General features: G+C 34.8%; 2 protein-coding genes across 5 annotated transcripts in view; one reads left to right on the top strand and one right to left on the bottom strand.

The window, feature by feature from the left end:
- The window catches only part of HSF2BP (heat shock transcription factor 2 binding protein), a 76,351-nt gene extending 65,703 nt beyond the window's left edge, over positions 1-10,648 (bottom strand). For 2 of the 4 annotated variants that reach the window (XR_012487993.1, XM_074300536.1), the window contains exon 1: positions 10,573-10,640. Coding sequence is in view for 2 of the 4 variants with exons in the window: in XM_074300536.1 (XP_074156637.1) it covers positions 10,573-10,620 (48 nt within the window). In the remaining 2 variants the exon portion in view is untranslated. Of the gene's footprint in view, positions 1-7,103; positions 7,281-10,572 lie in introns of those variants that run through there. The other 2 variants (XR_012487992.1, XM_074300537.1) reach the window with 2 other exon arrangements.
- RRP1B (ribosomal RNA processing 1B) overlaps positions 10,436-19,394 on the top strand; it is a 64,871-nt gene continuing 55,912 nt past the window's right edge. Inside the window, exons 1-2 of the mRNA XM_074300534.1 lie at positions 10,436-10,575; positions 18,813-18,858. Coding sequence (XP_074156635.1) covers positions 10,456-10,575; positions 18,813-18,858 — 166 coding nt within the window. The 5' untranslated portion in view covers positions 10,436-10,455. The remainder of the gene's footprint in view (positions 10,576-18,812; positions 18,859-19,394) is intronic.

Below are 19,394 nucleotides of genomic sequence, written 5' to 3'. Positions count from 1 at the left end.
CCTATGGAAATATAATTAGATCTTTGTGTTGTTGATGAGAGTTCCTCGAAAGAAATGGAGTGTCTTGCTTGTGGAACAGCATTTGTCATTTTCTGTTTTTTGTTAATTTAGCCAGTCTGATGTGTTTTAATTAGCATTTTTCTTTTGTTGTTGCTATTGTTCAGTAGTTTTCAATCATTTCCAACTCATGACCCTTTCTGGGATTTTCTTGGCAAAGATACTTAAATAGTTTGTCATTTCCTTCTCCAGCTCATTTTATAGATAAAGCAATTAAAGCAAAGAGGGTTAAGTTACTTGCTTATAGTCACATAGCTATTAAGTGTCTGAGGCCAGATCTGAAATCAAGAAGATTAGTCTTTCTTTCTCTAGACTCAGCACCCTATTCATTGTGCCATCTAGTTGAAAATAATCCCTCTCTATTTCTGGGTATATATGACTCAGTATGTGGTCATAGATGACTAATTAACTAGTTGCCTCAATGGTGTAGTGGAGGAGTTAGAATACTCCCTGTTCTTCATTGCTACTTCCAGAATTTGCCTTCCACCACCCTCCCTCAGAAACCTGTTTTGTTTTTTTTTTTAATTTTGAAGTCTTTGCTATCTTAATTCTTCACCCAATCCTTATCATTGTGTCTATTATCTATCTACTCCTAGGACATTCTTCCTCTCTCAGTGAATACAATGACTAGCTTATAGTCTTTCTCTTCACAGGGTCTATTTTAATACCAGAGAATTTCAGCACACATACTGATGATCCCTCATTTAGTTTCTAAATGTATTTAAATGCTATGACCTAACCACTCCATTCCACCTCAGCTTCACATAGGAACAGTATTGATCTCGATCTCTACTTCTCTGTGTATGAATTCTAAAATTTCTCTATCCAATTATAATCTTTTATCATTGCATCTTTTCCTGTTTTTTACAATACCTACGATTGTGATTCTATATTCTCAACTCCTCTCAGTTCTTTTTCTAGGCTATCACCCCAGGAAATTATGTACTTTTCTTGCTTCCCTATCTTGACCCATGATGAACCAAATTAACTTTACACTATCCTTTAACTATTAACTTAATTACAGTGAGTTAAGAAACCCAAATTTCTGGTCCTCTTGCTTTATCATTGATGATATCCTACCAACCTTGTGTTGTACCTTTGTTACTATTACTGTATTGCTGAACACTGTTAGAGAAAATAATGAGACTGTATTGATTCAATCTACTACAAATTTGTTACCTAATTTCTATTGAGCCCTCACTACAGTGAGGAAATCCTTCTACTTTTCTCTGACCTATTCACTATCTCATTCTAGAGATGTTTTTCAGATCTTTTATTTTTAAATATAAGGCTCCCACAACAATTCTTCTTTCCATAGATTTCACTTTATACTTCACAGAAAAAAACTGGGCCTAAGAGCACACCCTTCAACCCTTTTCCTCATCTCAAATCAAACACCTTTCTCCATTATCTTTTCCTTCACTCTCATTTCCATTGAAGTGGCTCTATTTATCAAGTCATATCCCTCCCTCTATATATACCATGTTATTTCAGCTGTCTGACTCTTCATGACTCCATTTAAGGTTTTCTTGACACAATCACTAGAAGTTTGCCATTTCCTTTTCTAACTCATTTTACACATGAGCAAAGTAAAATAAACAGAATTAAAGTAACTTGCCCAAAGTCACATAGCTAGCATCTGAAGTCATATTTGAATTCATGAAGAGGAGTAATCCTGAATCTAGGCCCAGGACTCCATCCACTGTCCAACTATTTCTCTAATTATTAGTAATTTAAAGTATTTTTCATGTGGCTATTGATACCTCAGATTTCTTCCTCTTTCTTCCTCTATCCTTTGATCATTTATCAATTGGAGAATGTCTTAATTCTTTTAAATGTGAATCAATTCCCTATATATCTTAGAAATAAGACCTTTCTCAGAGAAACTTGCCATAGATTCCCCCCATTTCCTATTTCTACTCTAATTTTAACTGATTTTATTTATGCAAAAATATTTTAATTTTAGATAATTTAAATTGTCCAGTTTACTTTGTATAAATCTGTTTCTTATTCAGTCAAAAATTCTTTCTCTATCCATAGATCTGATAGGTAATCTCTTCCACATTCCTTTAATTAGGTTATACTATCACCCTTTATATCTAAGTCATGTACATATTTGGAGCTTATCTTAATAAAAATTAAGTGTTTAACTATACTTAGCATCTGCTGGATTGTTTTCCACTTTTCCCAAGAGCTTTAGTTTTTTTTTGTTTTTTTTTTTACCCCAATAGTTAATTCTTGACCTATTAGATGGAATCTTTGGGTTTATCAAAGACAGAGCTCATATGCTTCTGTATAATGTGTATCTAATTTGTAGTTTGTCTTTTATTTTTTTTACATAATTCTAATACATATCCTTCATTCAGGTTTGGTTTTGTTGTTTTGGGTTTTTGTTTTTGTTTTTTTTTAGCAAGGCAATTGGGGCTAAGTGACTTGCCCAGGGTCACACAGTTGGTTAAGTGTTAAGTATCTGAGGCCATTTTTAAATTCAGGTCCTCCTAACTTTAAAGCTGGTGCTCTAGCCACTGTGCCATCTAGCTGCTCCTTATATGCTAATATAAGTCCCATTCTGCTCCTAATATAAACTCATCCTGGTTATAGTATATGGTCTTTGTGACATATTGCCGTGATTTCCTTGTCAATTAAAAATTTTTACATTAAAATTCATTAGAAAAATTTGTAACTTTCTGTTTTGACACTCCCTAGTTTGGGTATCAAAAACACATTTGTGTCATAGAAGGAATTTTTCTTTACCAATTTTTTTCCAAATAGTTCATGTAGTATTTGAATTTTTCTTTTAATGTTTGACAGAATTTGCCACAAATCCATCTATTTTTGTTTTGTTTATTTTTTCCTTTGAGAATTCATTTTTGGCTTTTTCAATTTCTATGCTATTTCTTGTTCTATTATTCTGAATAATTTATATTTTTCCAAGCATTTAGATTGTCAGTTCTATTAGCACATAGTTGGGCAAAAATAGTCATAAAAATTGATTTTATTTCATTAGCTGTGAAAGTATTTTCATTTTTGATAATGGAAAAAAATTTTATACAGGTAATTTGTCTTTCTCTTCTAAATGTTCAATCTGTATCAACTCACCCAATCTTTACAAATATTCCTACAAGCATCCTTATCTTTAAAAAAAAAAAACAACCCTCATTTGATCCCTTCATTCCCACTAGACATTGTCTTATAATTCTTCTCCTTTTTATGAGAAAAATATCTCTAATAAATGCTTCCACTTTCTCTTTTCTAAATAATACATTCTGGCTTCTTATCTCATCATTCAACTGAAACTCTTCTCTCCAAAGATATGTTCCCCAAATTGTAAAGTCTTTTTCTGTCTTTTTTCTTAAATTTCTTAATTTCTCTTTTGACTCTCAAACACCCTTGTTTGATGATACCTTCTCCTAACTGTCTGAACACTCCTCAGGTAGCATTACTTAACTGTCCTCCAGATGAAACTCACTCATTACCCCAACAGGGGTAATTCCTGGGTCCTCTTGTCTTGTCTTTCTATACTGTATCACTTAGTGACCTCATCAGTTCTCAGGAGTTCAATGATGAGTTCCACATGGATGATACATGAATCAAAGAACAATGAAGATAGAAAAATCTCCTGGAGCTGAGTTGATTCAGGTTACAAAAGCTTTTTTTTATGTTTATTTTTATCCTACAGATAATAAAGCAACCATTGGAGTTGACTAAAAGGGAGAGTTACATGATCAAATTCATGCTTAAAGGAAAGCCTGTGTGTGTCGGTGGGCAAGTGACAACCTCAATTGCCTCAGCCAAAAAAAAAAAAAAGAAAAAGAAAAAGCAAAGCCATGTGGAGCTGTGAGTCCAATATACTGGAGTTGTGAGAGACTTGAAAAAAAATTAGTGATCATTATGATAATTAGGTAAAAACTGATGAGGAGCTGAAATAAGGTAATAATTCTGAGTTAGCAGCAGTTAGAATTGGGAGACATTGGGGAGGCAGAAACTGTGCAATTGATTTTGATGCATGGGGTGAAAGAAAATGAGGAGTCCCAAATGACACAGGTTTTGATAGAGTTAAAACATATGTTAGGGAGCTATGCAGCAATTTCACTTAAATGTCACACAATGTCAAATCTTTCTACCTCTGAGCCTGATGAAATTTCAGTTAGCATTTCTTGACTTCAGACATCTTTCTGATTTGGAACCATTCTACTTATCTAGCTAACTGAGCAATTTTTCTCTAGATTCCTTCAAGTAAATCCAAATAATTACAGCCCTTACTCTTTTAGAAAATTTTAAAAGATACTAACAAAGGGCAATGTATTTGGTCAGTTCAGGAAAAATGATAGCAACAAGCAAAGTCAACAGAAATAGTTGTGAAGTAGCTAAAAAATTTAGTAAATGAGTATGTATTCCAGCACACACATAGAAATTATAGCACTTGAGTTCATTAATATCATTTAGCCACTAATTCTACATAGCACTGTTCACAATTCAGACATTTTCTTTTGCTGAATGCATAAATACTGTATTTAAAAAAAAATGATAAAGGCTTATACAAGAGACCATAAGAAATACTATTTGTGTGTATTCTTAAATAATTTAATATTATTTTACAGACAGTTCATTGATGACTTTTTTCATCATCACAAATTACATAACTGTAAGTTAAATTAGATTAGTCAAATTGCATATGAAATAAATTAATTATAAATATATATATTTTAAAGTATTTAGGCCATTTCCCACTTTTATCTCTTTTCATTCAGTTGTTTTCAGTCACGTCTGACTTTTCATGATCCCATACGGGATTTTCTTGGCAAAAATAATGGAATGGTTTGCCATTTTCTTCTCTAGCTCATTTTACATATGATAAAACTGAGGCAAACAGGAATAAGACTTAGACTTGAAAAACTTGTTTCACCTGTTTTCCAAATACAGAAAAAGAAAAAGCTTAATATTATTTATTTCAATATCAATTTTAGTGGTTTTTAATTTTTTTCTTTTTTTAATGGTATTTTATTCTTCCAGACACATACATAGTTTTTAATATCCACATTTGCAAAACCTTGTGTTCCAAATTTTTCTTCTCTCCTCTCCCCTTTCCTCCCCAAGACAGCAATCTAAGTTAAATGTGTGTAATTCTTCTAAATATATTTCCATATTCATCATGCTGATCAACAACAACAATAACAAAAAAAAAAAAAAAAAAAAAAAACCCACCAGATCAAAAGGGGAAAAAACACAAGGAAAAAAAACCAAGCAATCATATAACTTTGTTATCAAAAATAACAACAAAAGGTGAAAATACCATGCCTTGATTCACATTCAAGTTCATAGTTCTCTGGATATGGATGGCTCTCTCCATCACAAAACTATTTGGAATTGCCTTGAATCACCTCATTATTGAAAAGAACGAAGGTTGATAATCACATATCTTGCCATTACTGTATATAATGTTCTCTTGGTTCTGCTCACTTAACTGGACTATTAATTTTTTCAAGGAGTATAAACTTTCTAATTAGATTGGGCTGCTGAACCCTGCCCCCCAACTCCCACTTTCCCTACTCCCTACAGTACATGTTGCTATCTGAATCAAATTTGATGCTTACTTAGAACAAAAAACATGTATTATTTATTCTAATTGTGTGGTTTCCTTTAATAGTTTTTGAATGTGAAAAATACTTATTCAGATTTTCCAAAATATATTTTTCTTCTAATCCTAAGGAATAAGATTTCTAATTATACTATGTATATCTTATTCTACCATAGGTATTTTGGTATAAGTTAAAAGAAAAGTCAAGAATGATAGTCAGTCCTATAATATGTGCCTATGTGAATATGTGCAGTTAAAAGTGACCACTGAAATCTCAACAATGTATTCTCCCTATGGACAAACCAAATAAACTAGAAAAATATAAAAAAGAATGTACATTTTTCTCTATAAAGATTATCCATACCAGAAGGTTTTGCAAGGGCCAATGCTGAAAAATTACCCATGCATATATCTTGTAAATAAAAAGCTATAATAATAACAATAAAAAATTATCCATGGTCCAAATATAGTTTGATAATTTTTTTCTAAGAAGTGAAATGTTTCTCATATTTCTTATTACTGTGCATATTCCTCTTTACATTTTTCTGGATATATGATTTTAAGAAACTCATACATGATGATAAAATGAGCATAAAAACTATACATGATTTTTTTGGTATATTATTTAAAATGATGAGCAAGTAATTGGGAGAAAAATTAACAAGTTTTAAACAAACATTTGAAGGTGTTAAAAAAATCACTAATAAAAGAAATACATATTGTAACAACTGAGATATTTCACTGAGAACCATCAAATTGACAAAAAAGATTTTAAAATTCAATATCAGCAGAGCTGGGGGGAAAATGCTGGTGGAGCTATTAACCCACTTTTGAAAAGCAGTAAAAATGTTCTGACCTTTTCTGCCTCAGAGATTTTACTATTAGGTTTGTACCCTAAGAACTTATAAATAAATATATAAGAAGACCTATATCTATTAAAATATTCAGAGTAGCACTATTTGTAATAGCAAAAAACTATAAATAAACTATGAATCCAATAATTTGGGAATGGGTGAAACTTTTGGGAGATAGTTTAAGGATATTAATTCCAATTTTGAAAAAAAGTTCTGCTGTAGGTAAAACATTATCAAACAATAATCTCATGCTACAGAGATATTTTTCATGAAAGGAACAGTCAATAAAGTGGCAAACTTCATTGTCTTATTTTAAGAAACTGCTACAGCTACCCTAACCTTCAGCAACCACAACCCTAATTAGTCAGCTCATCCTAGAATTGATAGAAGACCTTCCACCAGCAAAAAAGATTATGACCTGCTGAAGGCTCAGAGATGATTAGAAGTTTTTAGCAATAAAATATTCATAATTAAAGCAAATACATTATTTATTTAAACATAACACAGTTAATAAATTGTGCTGTAAACATTAACATTTATATTCACTGGGAAGCCAAAATATTCATGACACATTATTGCAATATCTGATTTACTGTAGTGGTATGGAACCATACCTGCAGTATTTTCATTGCATGCCTAGACAATGGAAGATAAGTCTGCTGGCCCTGAAGAGGTGGTAAAGTTTGATGTGGTACTGCTCTTAAGGAGGATGTAGCAATGGCCCTGGGGCAGCCAGGCCTTAAGACTGATGTAGTTGGAGATGATGTGTTACTCTGGAGAGGTATACTTAAAACAAGGTGTTAACTCAGAGAAATTGATAAGACAATGGTTATCTAGTTTAGCATGGTGATTAATAGTTCTCTAGTTCAGTATGATTGATTTAATCTTACAACAAGATGTTAACTCAGTGGAAATAAGGTAATGATTCTCTAGTTTACATGTACTTACTACTTAGTATAGTTCTACAAGTTGATACCCATTCTACATGATTGATACCTATGATGATGTACTTGTAAAAGAGCCAACAAGGACTGGAAGAAAGACATTCCATCTTTATCAGCCTTGTGGTGGCTCTCCTCCACTGAAACCAAGACCCATTCCAGAGGGCCTCCAGAAAGCTAGCAGAGCCCCAAGTGAAGGAGACAGACTGAAGATGTCAATAAAGACTTTTTAGGCTTTATCCCCGACTATTCTCGTGGTGATTACTCTGCTAAAATGAAGGCTGGTCCCAAGACCTCCAGACATCTAACCAGAACATTACAACTAGGTAATGTAACAATTGGTTTAATTGATCCATTTCTCGTTGTTGGGACTCAAGGGGGACTCCAACATTTGTTGGAGTTCCAGGCTAGTGACAAGAGGTATCTCAAAAGAATTTGTAGGCTCAGACCAATCTCCAAGTCAAAGGGCAAAGTTTATCACAATTGTAATGCCCATTAAAGTGGGCTAAATTCCAAAAGAAGTTGTTAGCAAAGAACCATAAACAGGAAGGTAAGTTTATAAGAAAAAATTAGGGAGATCTGGTGCTTCATGTCATTGATATGCTAATTTTATGGTTTAAAGGTAGAGTTGAGAAGTGGTCTGATTCTGACTTTGTGAGCAAATTCAGTACCCATAGTTCTCTGGGCAGAGCTAGGGCTAGGGAGGAGGGACCTTCCTTCCAAAGGTATTTTTAAACCTAAAACATCACTGAGTTAAGTGCCAGACACCCAATTTTGTTCTGTGCCTGTTTTACCTTTAAGCCCCTCATTATTGTTTTTTGTTAATTTTTCGTTCAAATCTGGCCTCAGGCACTAACTTGTCAGTGTGATCCTGGGCACATTTTTTAAACACTGTTTAACCTCAGTTTCCTCATCTATATACTGAACTGGAGAAGGAAATGGTAAAACTCTACTGTCTTTGCCAAGAAAATCCCAAATGGGGCCACCAAGAGTTGGGCAGAAATGAACAGTAATAACAATCCCTCTGTATTCTGGGGAGATTTATCTGGAGCTTTATGTTCACTTTTAAGTACTGAAATTTAAGAGGCTGTTGAAACACTTGAAGTGTACTCAGAAGAAGGCAATGCACCTAAAGAGCTTTGAGTCCATGTCATATGACAAGCTGTTGAAAGAATTTGGGATTTTTGTTAGTTTCAGAAACCCTGTTATCACAGACCAACCTTTCAAATGCTTGAGTTATCATATCTTCCTTGAATCCTCTTCTTTAAATATCCCAAATTAATTAAACTTAATTTGCTTCTTTGCAACTTCTACCAGCCTAGGGCTTCTGCCCTCCCAAGCTCTGCCCTCTAGGACCAAATTGAAAAAAATCTAACCCTTCTTCTACCTTTCAAATGCTTGAGTTATCATATCTTCCTTGAATCCTCTTCTTTAAATATCCCAAATTCTTTCAACAGCTTGTCATATGACATGGACTCAAAGCTCTTTAGGTACATTGCCTTCTTCTGAGTACACTTCAAGTGTTTCAACAGCCTCTTAAATTTCAGTACTTAAAAGTGAACATAAAGCTCCAGATAAATCTCCCCAGAATACAGAGGGATTGTTATTACTGTTCATTTCTGCCCAACTCTTGGTGACCCCATTTGGGATTTTCTTGGCAAAGACAGTAGAGTTTTACCATTTCCTTCTCCAGTTCAGTATATAGATGAGGAAACTGAGGTTAAACAGTGTTTAAAAAATGTGCCCAGGATCACACTGACAAGTTAGTGCCTGAGGCCAGATTTGAACGAAAAAGAAATCTTCTTGGCTACCTAGTAGGATTAATCAACTCTTTTGTCTTAGGTTTCTATTTAAGTAGCACAAGCTTTTTTTTTTTTTTTTTTTTTTTTTTTTTTAAGCTCTGAGGGCTGCCACATACTATTGCTAACTCCTATTAAACTTAAAAGTCCAGACATTGTATCCAGGCTTAGATCCTGAGAACTATGCCTCTTCCATCTTGTATTTGCGAAGTTGGTTTTGCGAAGTTGGTTTCCCAGATCCACCCTATTGAATTTTATTTTACTAGTTGCTACTCTATTACTCTAACCTGTCAAGACCTTTTTTTGGAGACTGTTATTCTTCCCAGCTTTACACCATCTGTAAATTTGACAAGAATGTTGTGTATTACCCTGGTCACTGATTAAAATAATAGCAGAGAGCTAAAGACAGATCCCTAAAATACGCCACTGCAGTACTCCTTACCAATGACCCCAGCTATCCCCCAAGTTTTGAATTCATCTAATTATCCGATCAGCTTCTCTACATTTCACCAGCTCCACATATAAATAGTATAAAATACTTTATCAGCTTTGCTAAAATAAATAAATAAAACCCTATGTAAATGAGATATATAGAATTCTCCTCACCTCCCAGTTCAGTAACGCTATTCCAAATAAAAAAAAAAATCATAGCCTGACCCTCTCTGTGAACGCTTCCTTTTCTAAATGTTCAATAATCATTCCTTCAAAGAACTTCCCGCCTCATCAGCCCGGTGATGAAAAATGACAACACGCCACGCCACGCCCGTGGGTACGGCACGGATGCATAGTCGCTAGGCCCACAGCTGGCCTCTCATCCACTCTGCGTCTCCACAACCATAATTTATTTAAATGCATCAAGTTGGATTCCAACTCCCACCAGCGAGCATCATCAAGTAATGTTATAAACCGTGTTGCCCCTGAGAACACTATTCTCTTATTTATATTATGCCTGAAAACGACAGGGAAGATGAAAAGGGGGCTCAAAAATTATGCGAGACGCCCAGAATATTCCTTACTCCACCTCCCATTTCAAAGAGTGGAAGTATGGTGGTTAGCCCAGCCTCTTCCCCTCCCCTCAAATTAGGAAGGCAGTAAAGTAACCAGGAAGAATTCTCCCAAGGTGTCCGGCCCACGGCCCGAGACTCCCTCCGGGCACCTTCTGGGAATGCTGAGAACCTCGCCCCACCCCCACCCCATACTCATACACACACACGCCGGGAAGGCGGATGGAGGGCCGCGAGAGCTGGGCTCTCTGGCCGTCTCCTAGGACACGGAATAACAAACAGCTGCTAGGCTCTGGAAAAGAAAGGGAAAGATGGGAGCCTCCTGGCCTCCTAACTGACCCGGTAGGCATCCTCCCCGCCCGCCGTAAGGCCCGTAACGTCCCCCATCGCCGCCTGTGGCCTCTGGTGTTTGCGCCTGCGCAGCAGCGTCACGTGAGGTTCCTCTATCTTGAATGAGTGGAGGAGTTGAGGTTGGGAGGGGCTGCTTGGAGGAAGGGCGATAGCGCAGGTGCTGTTGCAATTTAGAGAAGTTGTTTGTGTGAAAAAGGGCCCTTTCCCCCCTCCCCTCTAGTTGCAGTGCTTTGTAAGATTCTGATTGGGATGCTGGAGAAGTAGACAGCCCAGTGGAAAGGACACGGTGTGGATCTGAAGCCAGGACGAGCTTAGTTTGAGTCGTGTCACTCATACCTAACTGTCTTTCCCCTTCGGCCAGGCTTGAACCCCTCAGTTAAGCCTCAGTTGCCTGATTTGTAAAATGAGTCCAGTAATGCCTTCCTTCGCCGGAATACAGCCCAAATGAGAAAAAGCGAAGCATCCTTAAGTGGTATTCAAATGAGTCATTATCACTATTATTTGAATTGAAGCTAGTTGGTGCAGTGGATAGAGGTCGAGGCCTAGTCAGGAAGACTCATCTTTCTAAGTTCAAATCTGGCCTCGGACACTTATTAGCTCTCTCCAAGCCACTTAACCTTGTTTGCCTCAGTTTCCTCATCCGTAAAGCGAGATAGAAACGATAAACGATTCCCATATCTTTGCCAAGGAAACCCAAAAAAGGGTTCTCAAAGACAGGGGAATATGACTGAACTACAACATATTTGTCGTTAACTCTAATTAAACTTCATCTAAAAGTATAGGCAAATTTCATTCATGTTACATAAACCCTATCCGGACCAAATTCCCTTAAGTCACCAAGAGAAGCATCACTCAAGTGATTCAGGGAAAGTATAATATCTGACTGGCCTTTCCTATCCCTTTTTCACAAAGAAATTATCTTAATAGCAAGTCAGAAGACCTGAATTCAAATTCTGCCTGAAAAGCTTCCTCTTCTGTAACAATGTTACAATGCACATTAAAGTTTCACATTAGTATTTTCCTGGGAAAAAGAGCCCATCCACCAATTATACAATGACTTTATCACTTAAACATGGGCACTGAAAGTGAAGTGTCCAGTAAAGAAAACTATGAAGGACATTTGATTTTTGAGATCCTATAGTCAGTACCAGTATACCTAGAATCCCAGCTCCAGAGTCTTCATTGATTTGACTACTAAGTCCAATGGAGATAATTACTAACAAATGATACTAAAGAACATATGATACATAAGAAAAGATACAAAACAGAAACAAAGACATCACCTAGCCATTTTCAGAGCTTAGATAAAAGAGAGGGAGTAGAAAAAGGAAGTCCTTCCCCTCTCACCAGTTCAGTAGATGCCTATTGTACTAAGGTTTCACTTTACTCTCTGGACACAACTGGAAGAAATATTTGGGAGAAAATTCCAGCCAGAGAGAAATATTTCAGTCCTGCCAGTTTTAAAAATAAGGCTTGTTCCATCTATGCAACCAGTCATAAAGGACCATGCTTATCCTTGTGAAGGATACAGATCACCCATTACAAGTACTTGCTGATTTGACTCAGAAGTTTTTGGGGGGAAATTTAGGAAATTTTAGGAAAGAAGAATAGCTGCTGAGAGAACAATAGAAAGTCAAAGAGGGGGGGCAGCTAGGTGGCGCAGTGGATAGAGCACCAGCCCTGAAGTCAGGAGGACCCCAGTTCAAATGTGATCTCAGACACTTAACACTTCCTAGCTGTGTGACCCTGGGCAAGTCACTTAACCACAGCCTGGGGGGAGGGGAGAAAGTCAAAGAGGGAATAAAAGGATGATTTGGGACTTGTAAAGTATACCCACTCAGCATGTAATGTGATTTCCTTAAGGGCCATTCAGCCTTGAATGGAATAGAGAAAAAAGATGGGGAGGGGGGGAAAGACTATTCAGTGTTGGAGTAATTCAGATCTAGAGCTAGAAGGAACATGAATAGTAATAAGAGATGGATCAGGGATTAAATAGTTACTATTGGGTAGATAAAAAAGGATATTAGGGGATGGAGGGAATGGAGATTACAGTGGAAAAAAATGACTAGTTTTATAAGAAGGTATAAGGTGATATCGAATACAAAAGGAAAGATATAAGGTAATAGAAATTATTCAGTTTCTCCATCATACCTCCATTAATTTATGAGGAAATTTCATCATCTTGTTATATACACATCATCTAACCCCTGCCCCTCTGATTGGAGGATAAAACCATAAGTTCCTTCATTTAAGGGGAAAGGACAGAATAGATCTCTTCAGACATCTCATTTCCTACCCTGATATATTCATTTTGGACTTGTTTGGCTTCTTTGCAATGCCTTTACATTTGGTTCCTGTCCCCTTCCATTTCTGTTTTCTTTTCTGTTTTCTTCCCCCATTAGATTTTAAATTCAATCAGTCAGAGCTACCTCTCTTTTTTTCATATTTGTGTCTTTAGTGCTCAACACCTTGCCTATAGTCTACTGACTATTGAGAGAAAGTTTTAAAATCTAATGTAGTTCTGAAAAGCACAAGACAGCCATAAAGGGGGGAGGGGGAAGAGATTGTCAGAAAATGATCAATAACATAAAGGGGAAAAAAGGCTAAAATTTAAGATCTCAAGAGGAAGAAAACTCAAAGATATTGAGCATAAGCAGATAAGCCAACAGGAAAGATAATAACAGAAGATAATATGGCTTCCAGATCATCAAAAAGACTTCAAATATCTCTGATTAAGATTATTTCAAAACAAAAGAAAAATGAAATAAACATTTAATAAGGCAGAAGATTTTATGGATCCCCAAGAAAGCATGGAATTGATGGAGTGAATAAAATCCCAGAAAAAGACAAGGTCCCTGATAGCAGTGTCAAGGTGGGCCATAGAAGGGATATTGACAAAATTATTTTGTCCTTAAGTGAACTTTTGTTGAACTTCTGGCATAAGCAGGATTATCTTGTTCAAAAATGAGCCTTTGTTGCCATAAGTGAGTTTTTGTTAAAGTGGGTCCTAGTTGAATTCCTTGAATTGATAAGATTATCTTGATGCCCACAGTTACTTTATACATTCAGGAGGGCAGGCTATAGATGTCAACCCTATTACTTTCTGAGGTTAAACATACCTTTTTTAAAGTCTTTTCCTATCAAAGGTCCCCCTTTTCCACCTTGTTAATTGAGAGTTCATTTGGAACTTTGTCCTCTTGCCAAATGTCACAATAAACTTATTCTCCTTGACTCAAAGACAAATTTGACTCCATAAATTCATTATAGACAACTTGTTCATTCTTAATTTCTTGAACCTTATCAGAACCACAGCACCACAGTCCCCGAATAGTTCAATAGAAAAATAAGAATAGTAAAAAGAGAATTTATGGCATGCACAGCAGAAATAATAGAATAGAAAACTTGAATTCATGGTAGCAAAGCCCATCAAAAAACTACAAAAGAAAATAATTTATTAAGAGTGCAATTACAAATGTATGGGATTGCCTGTCATCGGGGAGAGGGAATGGAGGGAGGGGGGATAATTTGGAAAAATGAATACAAGGGATAATATTATTTTTAAAAATTACTCATGCATATATACTGTGAAAAAAAATTCCAAAAAAAAAAAGATATAAAAAAAAGAGTGCAATTACACAAAAGTGATGGATAATCTAGATTAAGAGAAGCAAAAAGCAATAATGTTTTGAAAATCTCTTTGCTCTAAGAGCAAAACAGAAGGGTCTTAAAGGTAAGTAATGAAAAGACAATTTAAATTTTGTGAGCTTTCTTAGATTATGGCAAGTGAAAACCCCTGAATTTTGTAGCAAGAAATAATACAAGAAAACTGACCAAAACACGAACACAGAAAACAAAGTGCCAATCAAAATAATCTACATATCATCTCTGAGGGAAAAATCATTAGGCTGCAAACTCCAAGATATATAGTGATTAAATTGAACAATTCCAATGAGAAACATTAAGTTCTGCAAGAAACAAAAAGAGTCTTCAAATATAAAACCAAGAAAATTCAAATGGCACACGACTACTCTGCACCCATAAAAAAAACCACAGAAGTAGATGGAATAATGTGTTCCAAAGAATGAGTTCAAGATGTAACTCAAAATGACACATCAAAACAAACCTGAACTTAATCATCATGAAAAAGAACATTCAATTTTGTAAAGAGTCATTTAAAGAATTCCTAAAAAATAAAAATCACTGGGAAAGTATGTTTTGCAGACAGCTCCAGACAACAGAAATAGAAGGTAAAAAATGCAGCAACCACGTAGGCACAGAAAATCAGGTGGGGAGAGGGGAGAGAGAGAGAAAGTGCTCTATGGAGTTAACAACAAAATAACAGACAATTGAGAGATTTCTGGGTTTTGGGGGTTTTTTCCCCATTCAATTTTATTTTCAGTTCCCAATTCTCAACCTCCTACATTTCCCTCTCTCATTTTGAACTGAGTCCATCACCTCTATGTAGAGATGTTGTTTTATTATGAATTCTCTAGAATTGTAGTTGGTCATTGTAGTGATCATAATTCCTAAGTCTTTCACTATCATTATTAAACAAATTGTTCTCTTAATTTTGCTCACTCCAATTTTCTATCTCTTTCATTAAATTTACCTACCATAACTTGCCATTCAGAAGAAGAATTTTTACAGTACTTACTACATGCCAGGCACTGTGCTATGTTCTTTACAAATATTATCTCATTTGATCTTCCAACAGCCCTGGGATATTATAATCCTATTTTATAGATACAGAAACTAAGGCAAATAGAAGTTAAATGACTTTCCAGAGGTCCTGTAGCTTGATAGTCAATTTGAACTCAAATCTTCCTTCAGTACTTTATCTACTGAACCACTTTATGATGGATAATAAGCATCCATTCAGTTTCCAAATCTTTTCCACTACAAATATTACACATATGTATATATACATGTGTGTATGAGTCCTTTTCCTTTTTCTTTAATCTCTTAGGATCATAGATAAAGTAGCTATATCCCTAAATCAAAAGATTTAAATAGATTAATAGTTTGGGAGGTAGATTCCTAATTGTTTTCCAGAATAACTAGACCGTAATGCCAGTGAAATGGAGGCAAGACCAAGATTGGCTTTTTTAATCTTTTAAAATGTGGACAGTTTAGGCTAGCTGACTAGATGCGGACTTTTGTCCAAAATGTCTTTTGTCTTAATGGCAAAGAAGGAGGGGAGAGGAGAAGGCCAGCGCCCAACACAACACAGTGTACATGTTTCCCATAGCCAGTCCAACACTTGTCATTTTCCCTTTTTGTCAATTTAGATAGTCTGATGGAATGAGGCGATACCTTAATTACTTTAATTTGCATGTATCTAATTAATAGTGATAGAGAACATTTTTATATGTTTACTGGTAGTTCAAATTTCTTTCTCAATCATCTGCCTATTCACATACTTTTATCATTTATCAACCAGGAAATAGTTTTTAATGTTATACATTTAAAACACTTCCTATATATCTTAGAAATGAGACATTTTCAGAGAAACTTTTGGCAAAGTTTTTTTAACTCAATTTCCTGATTTTCTTCTCTCTTTAAATGCATTAATTTTGTTTGTCCAAATTCTTTTTTTATGTAATAAAAATTGTTCGTTTTGCTTTCTATGAACCTCTCCATATTTTGTTTAGACAAGGTAGCTTACTGTTACCTATAGATGTGCCAAGTTATTTCTTCCACGCTCCTTTATTTATTAATGTCACCTTATTAAAATCACATACTCACTTGGAGCTTGTATTAATAAGTGGTGTGAGATGTTGATTTACACCAGCTTTCATCAGACTGCTTTCCAGTTTTTCCAAAAGATTTTTTCACATATCAAGTTATTGCCCAGTAGCTGGGAACTTCAAATTTATCAAGCACTATGCTCATTCACTGCAATAGGGAAGGAGAGTCACAGATTGTGGACAGATGAATGGAGATTGGAAATAGAATGTCAAGTATGAAGAGTAGTGAATAAAGGAATTAGAGAATGGAAATAGAATGTCAAGTATGAAGAGTAGTGAATAAAGGAATTAGAGAATGGAAATAGAATGTCAAGTGTGAAGAGTAATGAACAATAAGTGGGCTGTTTTCTTGTCCTCTAGATCACTATGTAGAATTTAGCCACTACCACCAAGATAATCTGAGTTATCTGTCACCCCATCCCTTTCACAGTTGTACCTGCTAGATCTCTAGACCAGTGTATGTGTTAATCTAAACAAAAGAAAGGGTAGTCACATGTATTTTGATCCTCTTTTAGAAATCTGCATCCACCTACATTGTAAACTCAACTCTAAAATAAAACTAGTGTATTCCCATTTAGAAATATTTACTATTAGGTTAGTCTTTTCTTTTTATGAAATTCATCTTTAAAAACATTCATAGTTTGAACTTGGCACCTGACTACATTCTACTTGCTTTTGCTTTAGATACTATAATAAAGTTCTTTAAAATTTTCTCCATGTGAGTTTGCTTCATTATTGAGGTCAAAGGCCTCAGATTGAAGCCAAAGTTGTTTGGGGTTTTTTGTTTGTTTGTTTGTTTGTTTTAGTATTTAAGATTTTCTTTCTTTCTTTCATTTTTAAGCAAGCTAGCCAGGATGCCACTTTCACTTGGGGGCATTCACTGAGGAATTCTATTGCTTCACAGCTAGCAAACTAAGCCTTTGTCCCATGACAGGTAGGAACTGACTATCCTGGCAAGTGAATCAACTTTACAGTGATAGGAGAATTTAAACTTCCCAAACTCAATAGGATAAAGAAGAAATAGGTCCCTAAATCCAAATTTTAATTTTTTTCACCTTTGTTAAAAAAAAGAGAGAGAGAGTGAGAAAGAGAAAGAAAGAAGGAAAGAAAGAAGAAAAGGAGAGCATGCATACACAACTGGAGTAAGATGCTTGTAGAGTGACACACAAATGTGTCTAATTTGCAAGGGAATATCAATATTAAAATTTACATATGGATCAAGAGGAGCCAGTCTTTTCTTGACTTCCTGGGAGAAAATCTGTCAGGTTTTATCTACGGAACTTCTCTTTTTGGTAGGGACTGAGAAAATTGGAGAGGAGGAGAATTTAAGGAGAGAATAAGGAAAAAATAAAATCTAACCAGATTAAAAGAGAATTGGGATTTTGGGGATTATAATTAGTCACATGCACATTCTAAACAAAATTTAATGGAATTTTAATGCAATTAAGAGGGGCTTTTGAATTTGAAACTGTTCTTATTATTAATACAATTAAGAACAGAATATCCCTGAGGAAAGAAGGAATTTAGGAACATAAAGGAAAGTTTTTAAAATAAAAAGGGGTTCATGAGGAGGGACCACCAACTCCATTTTTAGCCTTGTGGGACTTCCAACCCTACCCTCACATTACCTTGGCACCAATTCTATTGTGGATTATGGGAATAAATATTCATAAAGATAAAGATGGTTAGGAATTAATGGTGCTTTGGGAAAGCTGAAGTAGAACACCTTGTCACTCATAAAAACTAATGTGAGAAATCTCGGGAAGATAGTTTAGAAATGTAGAGTTTCAAAAAAAACCAAAAAACTCTCCCAACTATTAATAATATCAAGTAGAGACTTAGTCTCACAGACTTTTTGATTAAAGTTAAAATGGCAAAAAAAGAAGGAAAACAACTAACAATGTTTCTAAGTGTCTGTCTTGTATTGTCTGTGTTTTTGTGTCTTGGTAAATTAATGTAACTTAAAAGTGAAAACTTTTCTGAAGAATTTTCAGAGCCTTCAAAATGAAAAAGAAAAAAAATCTTTGTAATTCTAACTCTAACTTTAGCCAAGTTGGGAAGGCAAAAAAGAGACAACACCAGTAAGAAGAAAACTAATCCTTTTTCCTCAGTCTGCCGGAAATGTAGCATTGTAAACTAAAGATTCAATTTTATGATTGAAATATAATTTCTCCACTATGAATTTCCAAATTGTAGTTTGAATGTTTTTATAAATGCTGAAGTGTTTTAGTGAATTTTGGGGTACTATTCCAAAGAATTTGTTTTACGAAAGGAAAACAATAAAGCTGTGAAAGTTACATAAAACACTTAGACCTTTTGTTACTCTTTATCCCTGGAGAGTAACAGATTTGTTATTTTAGTGCAAGTGAGGAAGGTGATTTCATTGATTGAGTGTGAAGCTAGTTTGAAAATAGTGTCAGCAAAGTTCCAAAGTGAAAGAAAAAATGGATTTAAGAACTGCCATTATTAACTCTTTTCTAGATATTGAAAAGGAAGAAGCTTGTTTGGATCAGAGAGCAACTTAAAAGTAAGTAAAATTTAATGTGGAAGAATATTTTGTTGTTACCACTGCATTTTCTTCTATAAAAGATAAAACAGAACTTAATTATTTAGGTAAGCTAGAAGCAAAATTTGCCAAAAGATATTTGAATAGATCATATATATTTTAATTTTTTAAAAACACTGAATGTAACAGTATTGCAATTAGTTGACACTACATAATAAAAACTTGTGCTAATTATAAAGGAAAAATTCAGTGTACTGGAAATTAGTTAGATAGATAGTCTGGCATATGATTGGGAAATAAAGATTAGAGAAATTAAATAAATAGAAGAGGAATGTTGGATCACTACATAAAAGAAACAAGAAAGGCACAATTTTGAAGGATTTTAATCTATATTTCCTGAAAAGTTATAAAAGAAAAGGAGAAATTTCAAGCAAATAGGGATAAGAAAAAAAAAAAAAACAGTAGAAAGTTAAGAAAGTTGTAGTCTATTTGCACTGATTGTGAATAGAGGATTTAAAAGTTAAGAGTTTGGAGTTGTTTTTTTTAAATAGAGATTT

The sequence above is a fragment of the Sminthopsis crassicaudata genome, chromosome 3, assembly GCF_048593235.1.
Source record: "Sminthopsis crassicaudata isolate SCR6 chromosome 3, ASM4859323v1, whole genome shotgun sequence".
Classification (NCBI taxonomy): Eukaryota; Metazoa; Chordata; class Mammalia; order Dasyuromorphia; family Dasyuridae; genus Sminthopsis; species Sminthopsis crassicaudata.
The sequence above is the reverse complement of the archived record's forward strand: the minus strand, read 5'-3'. Positions and strand labels throughout refer to the sequence as shown.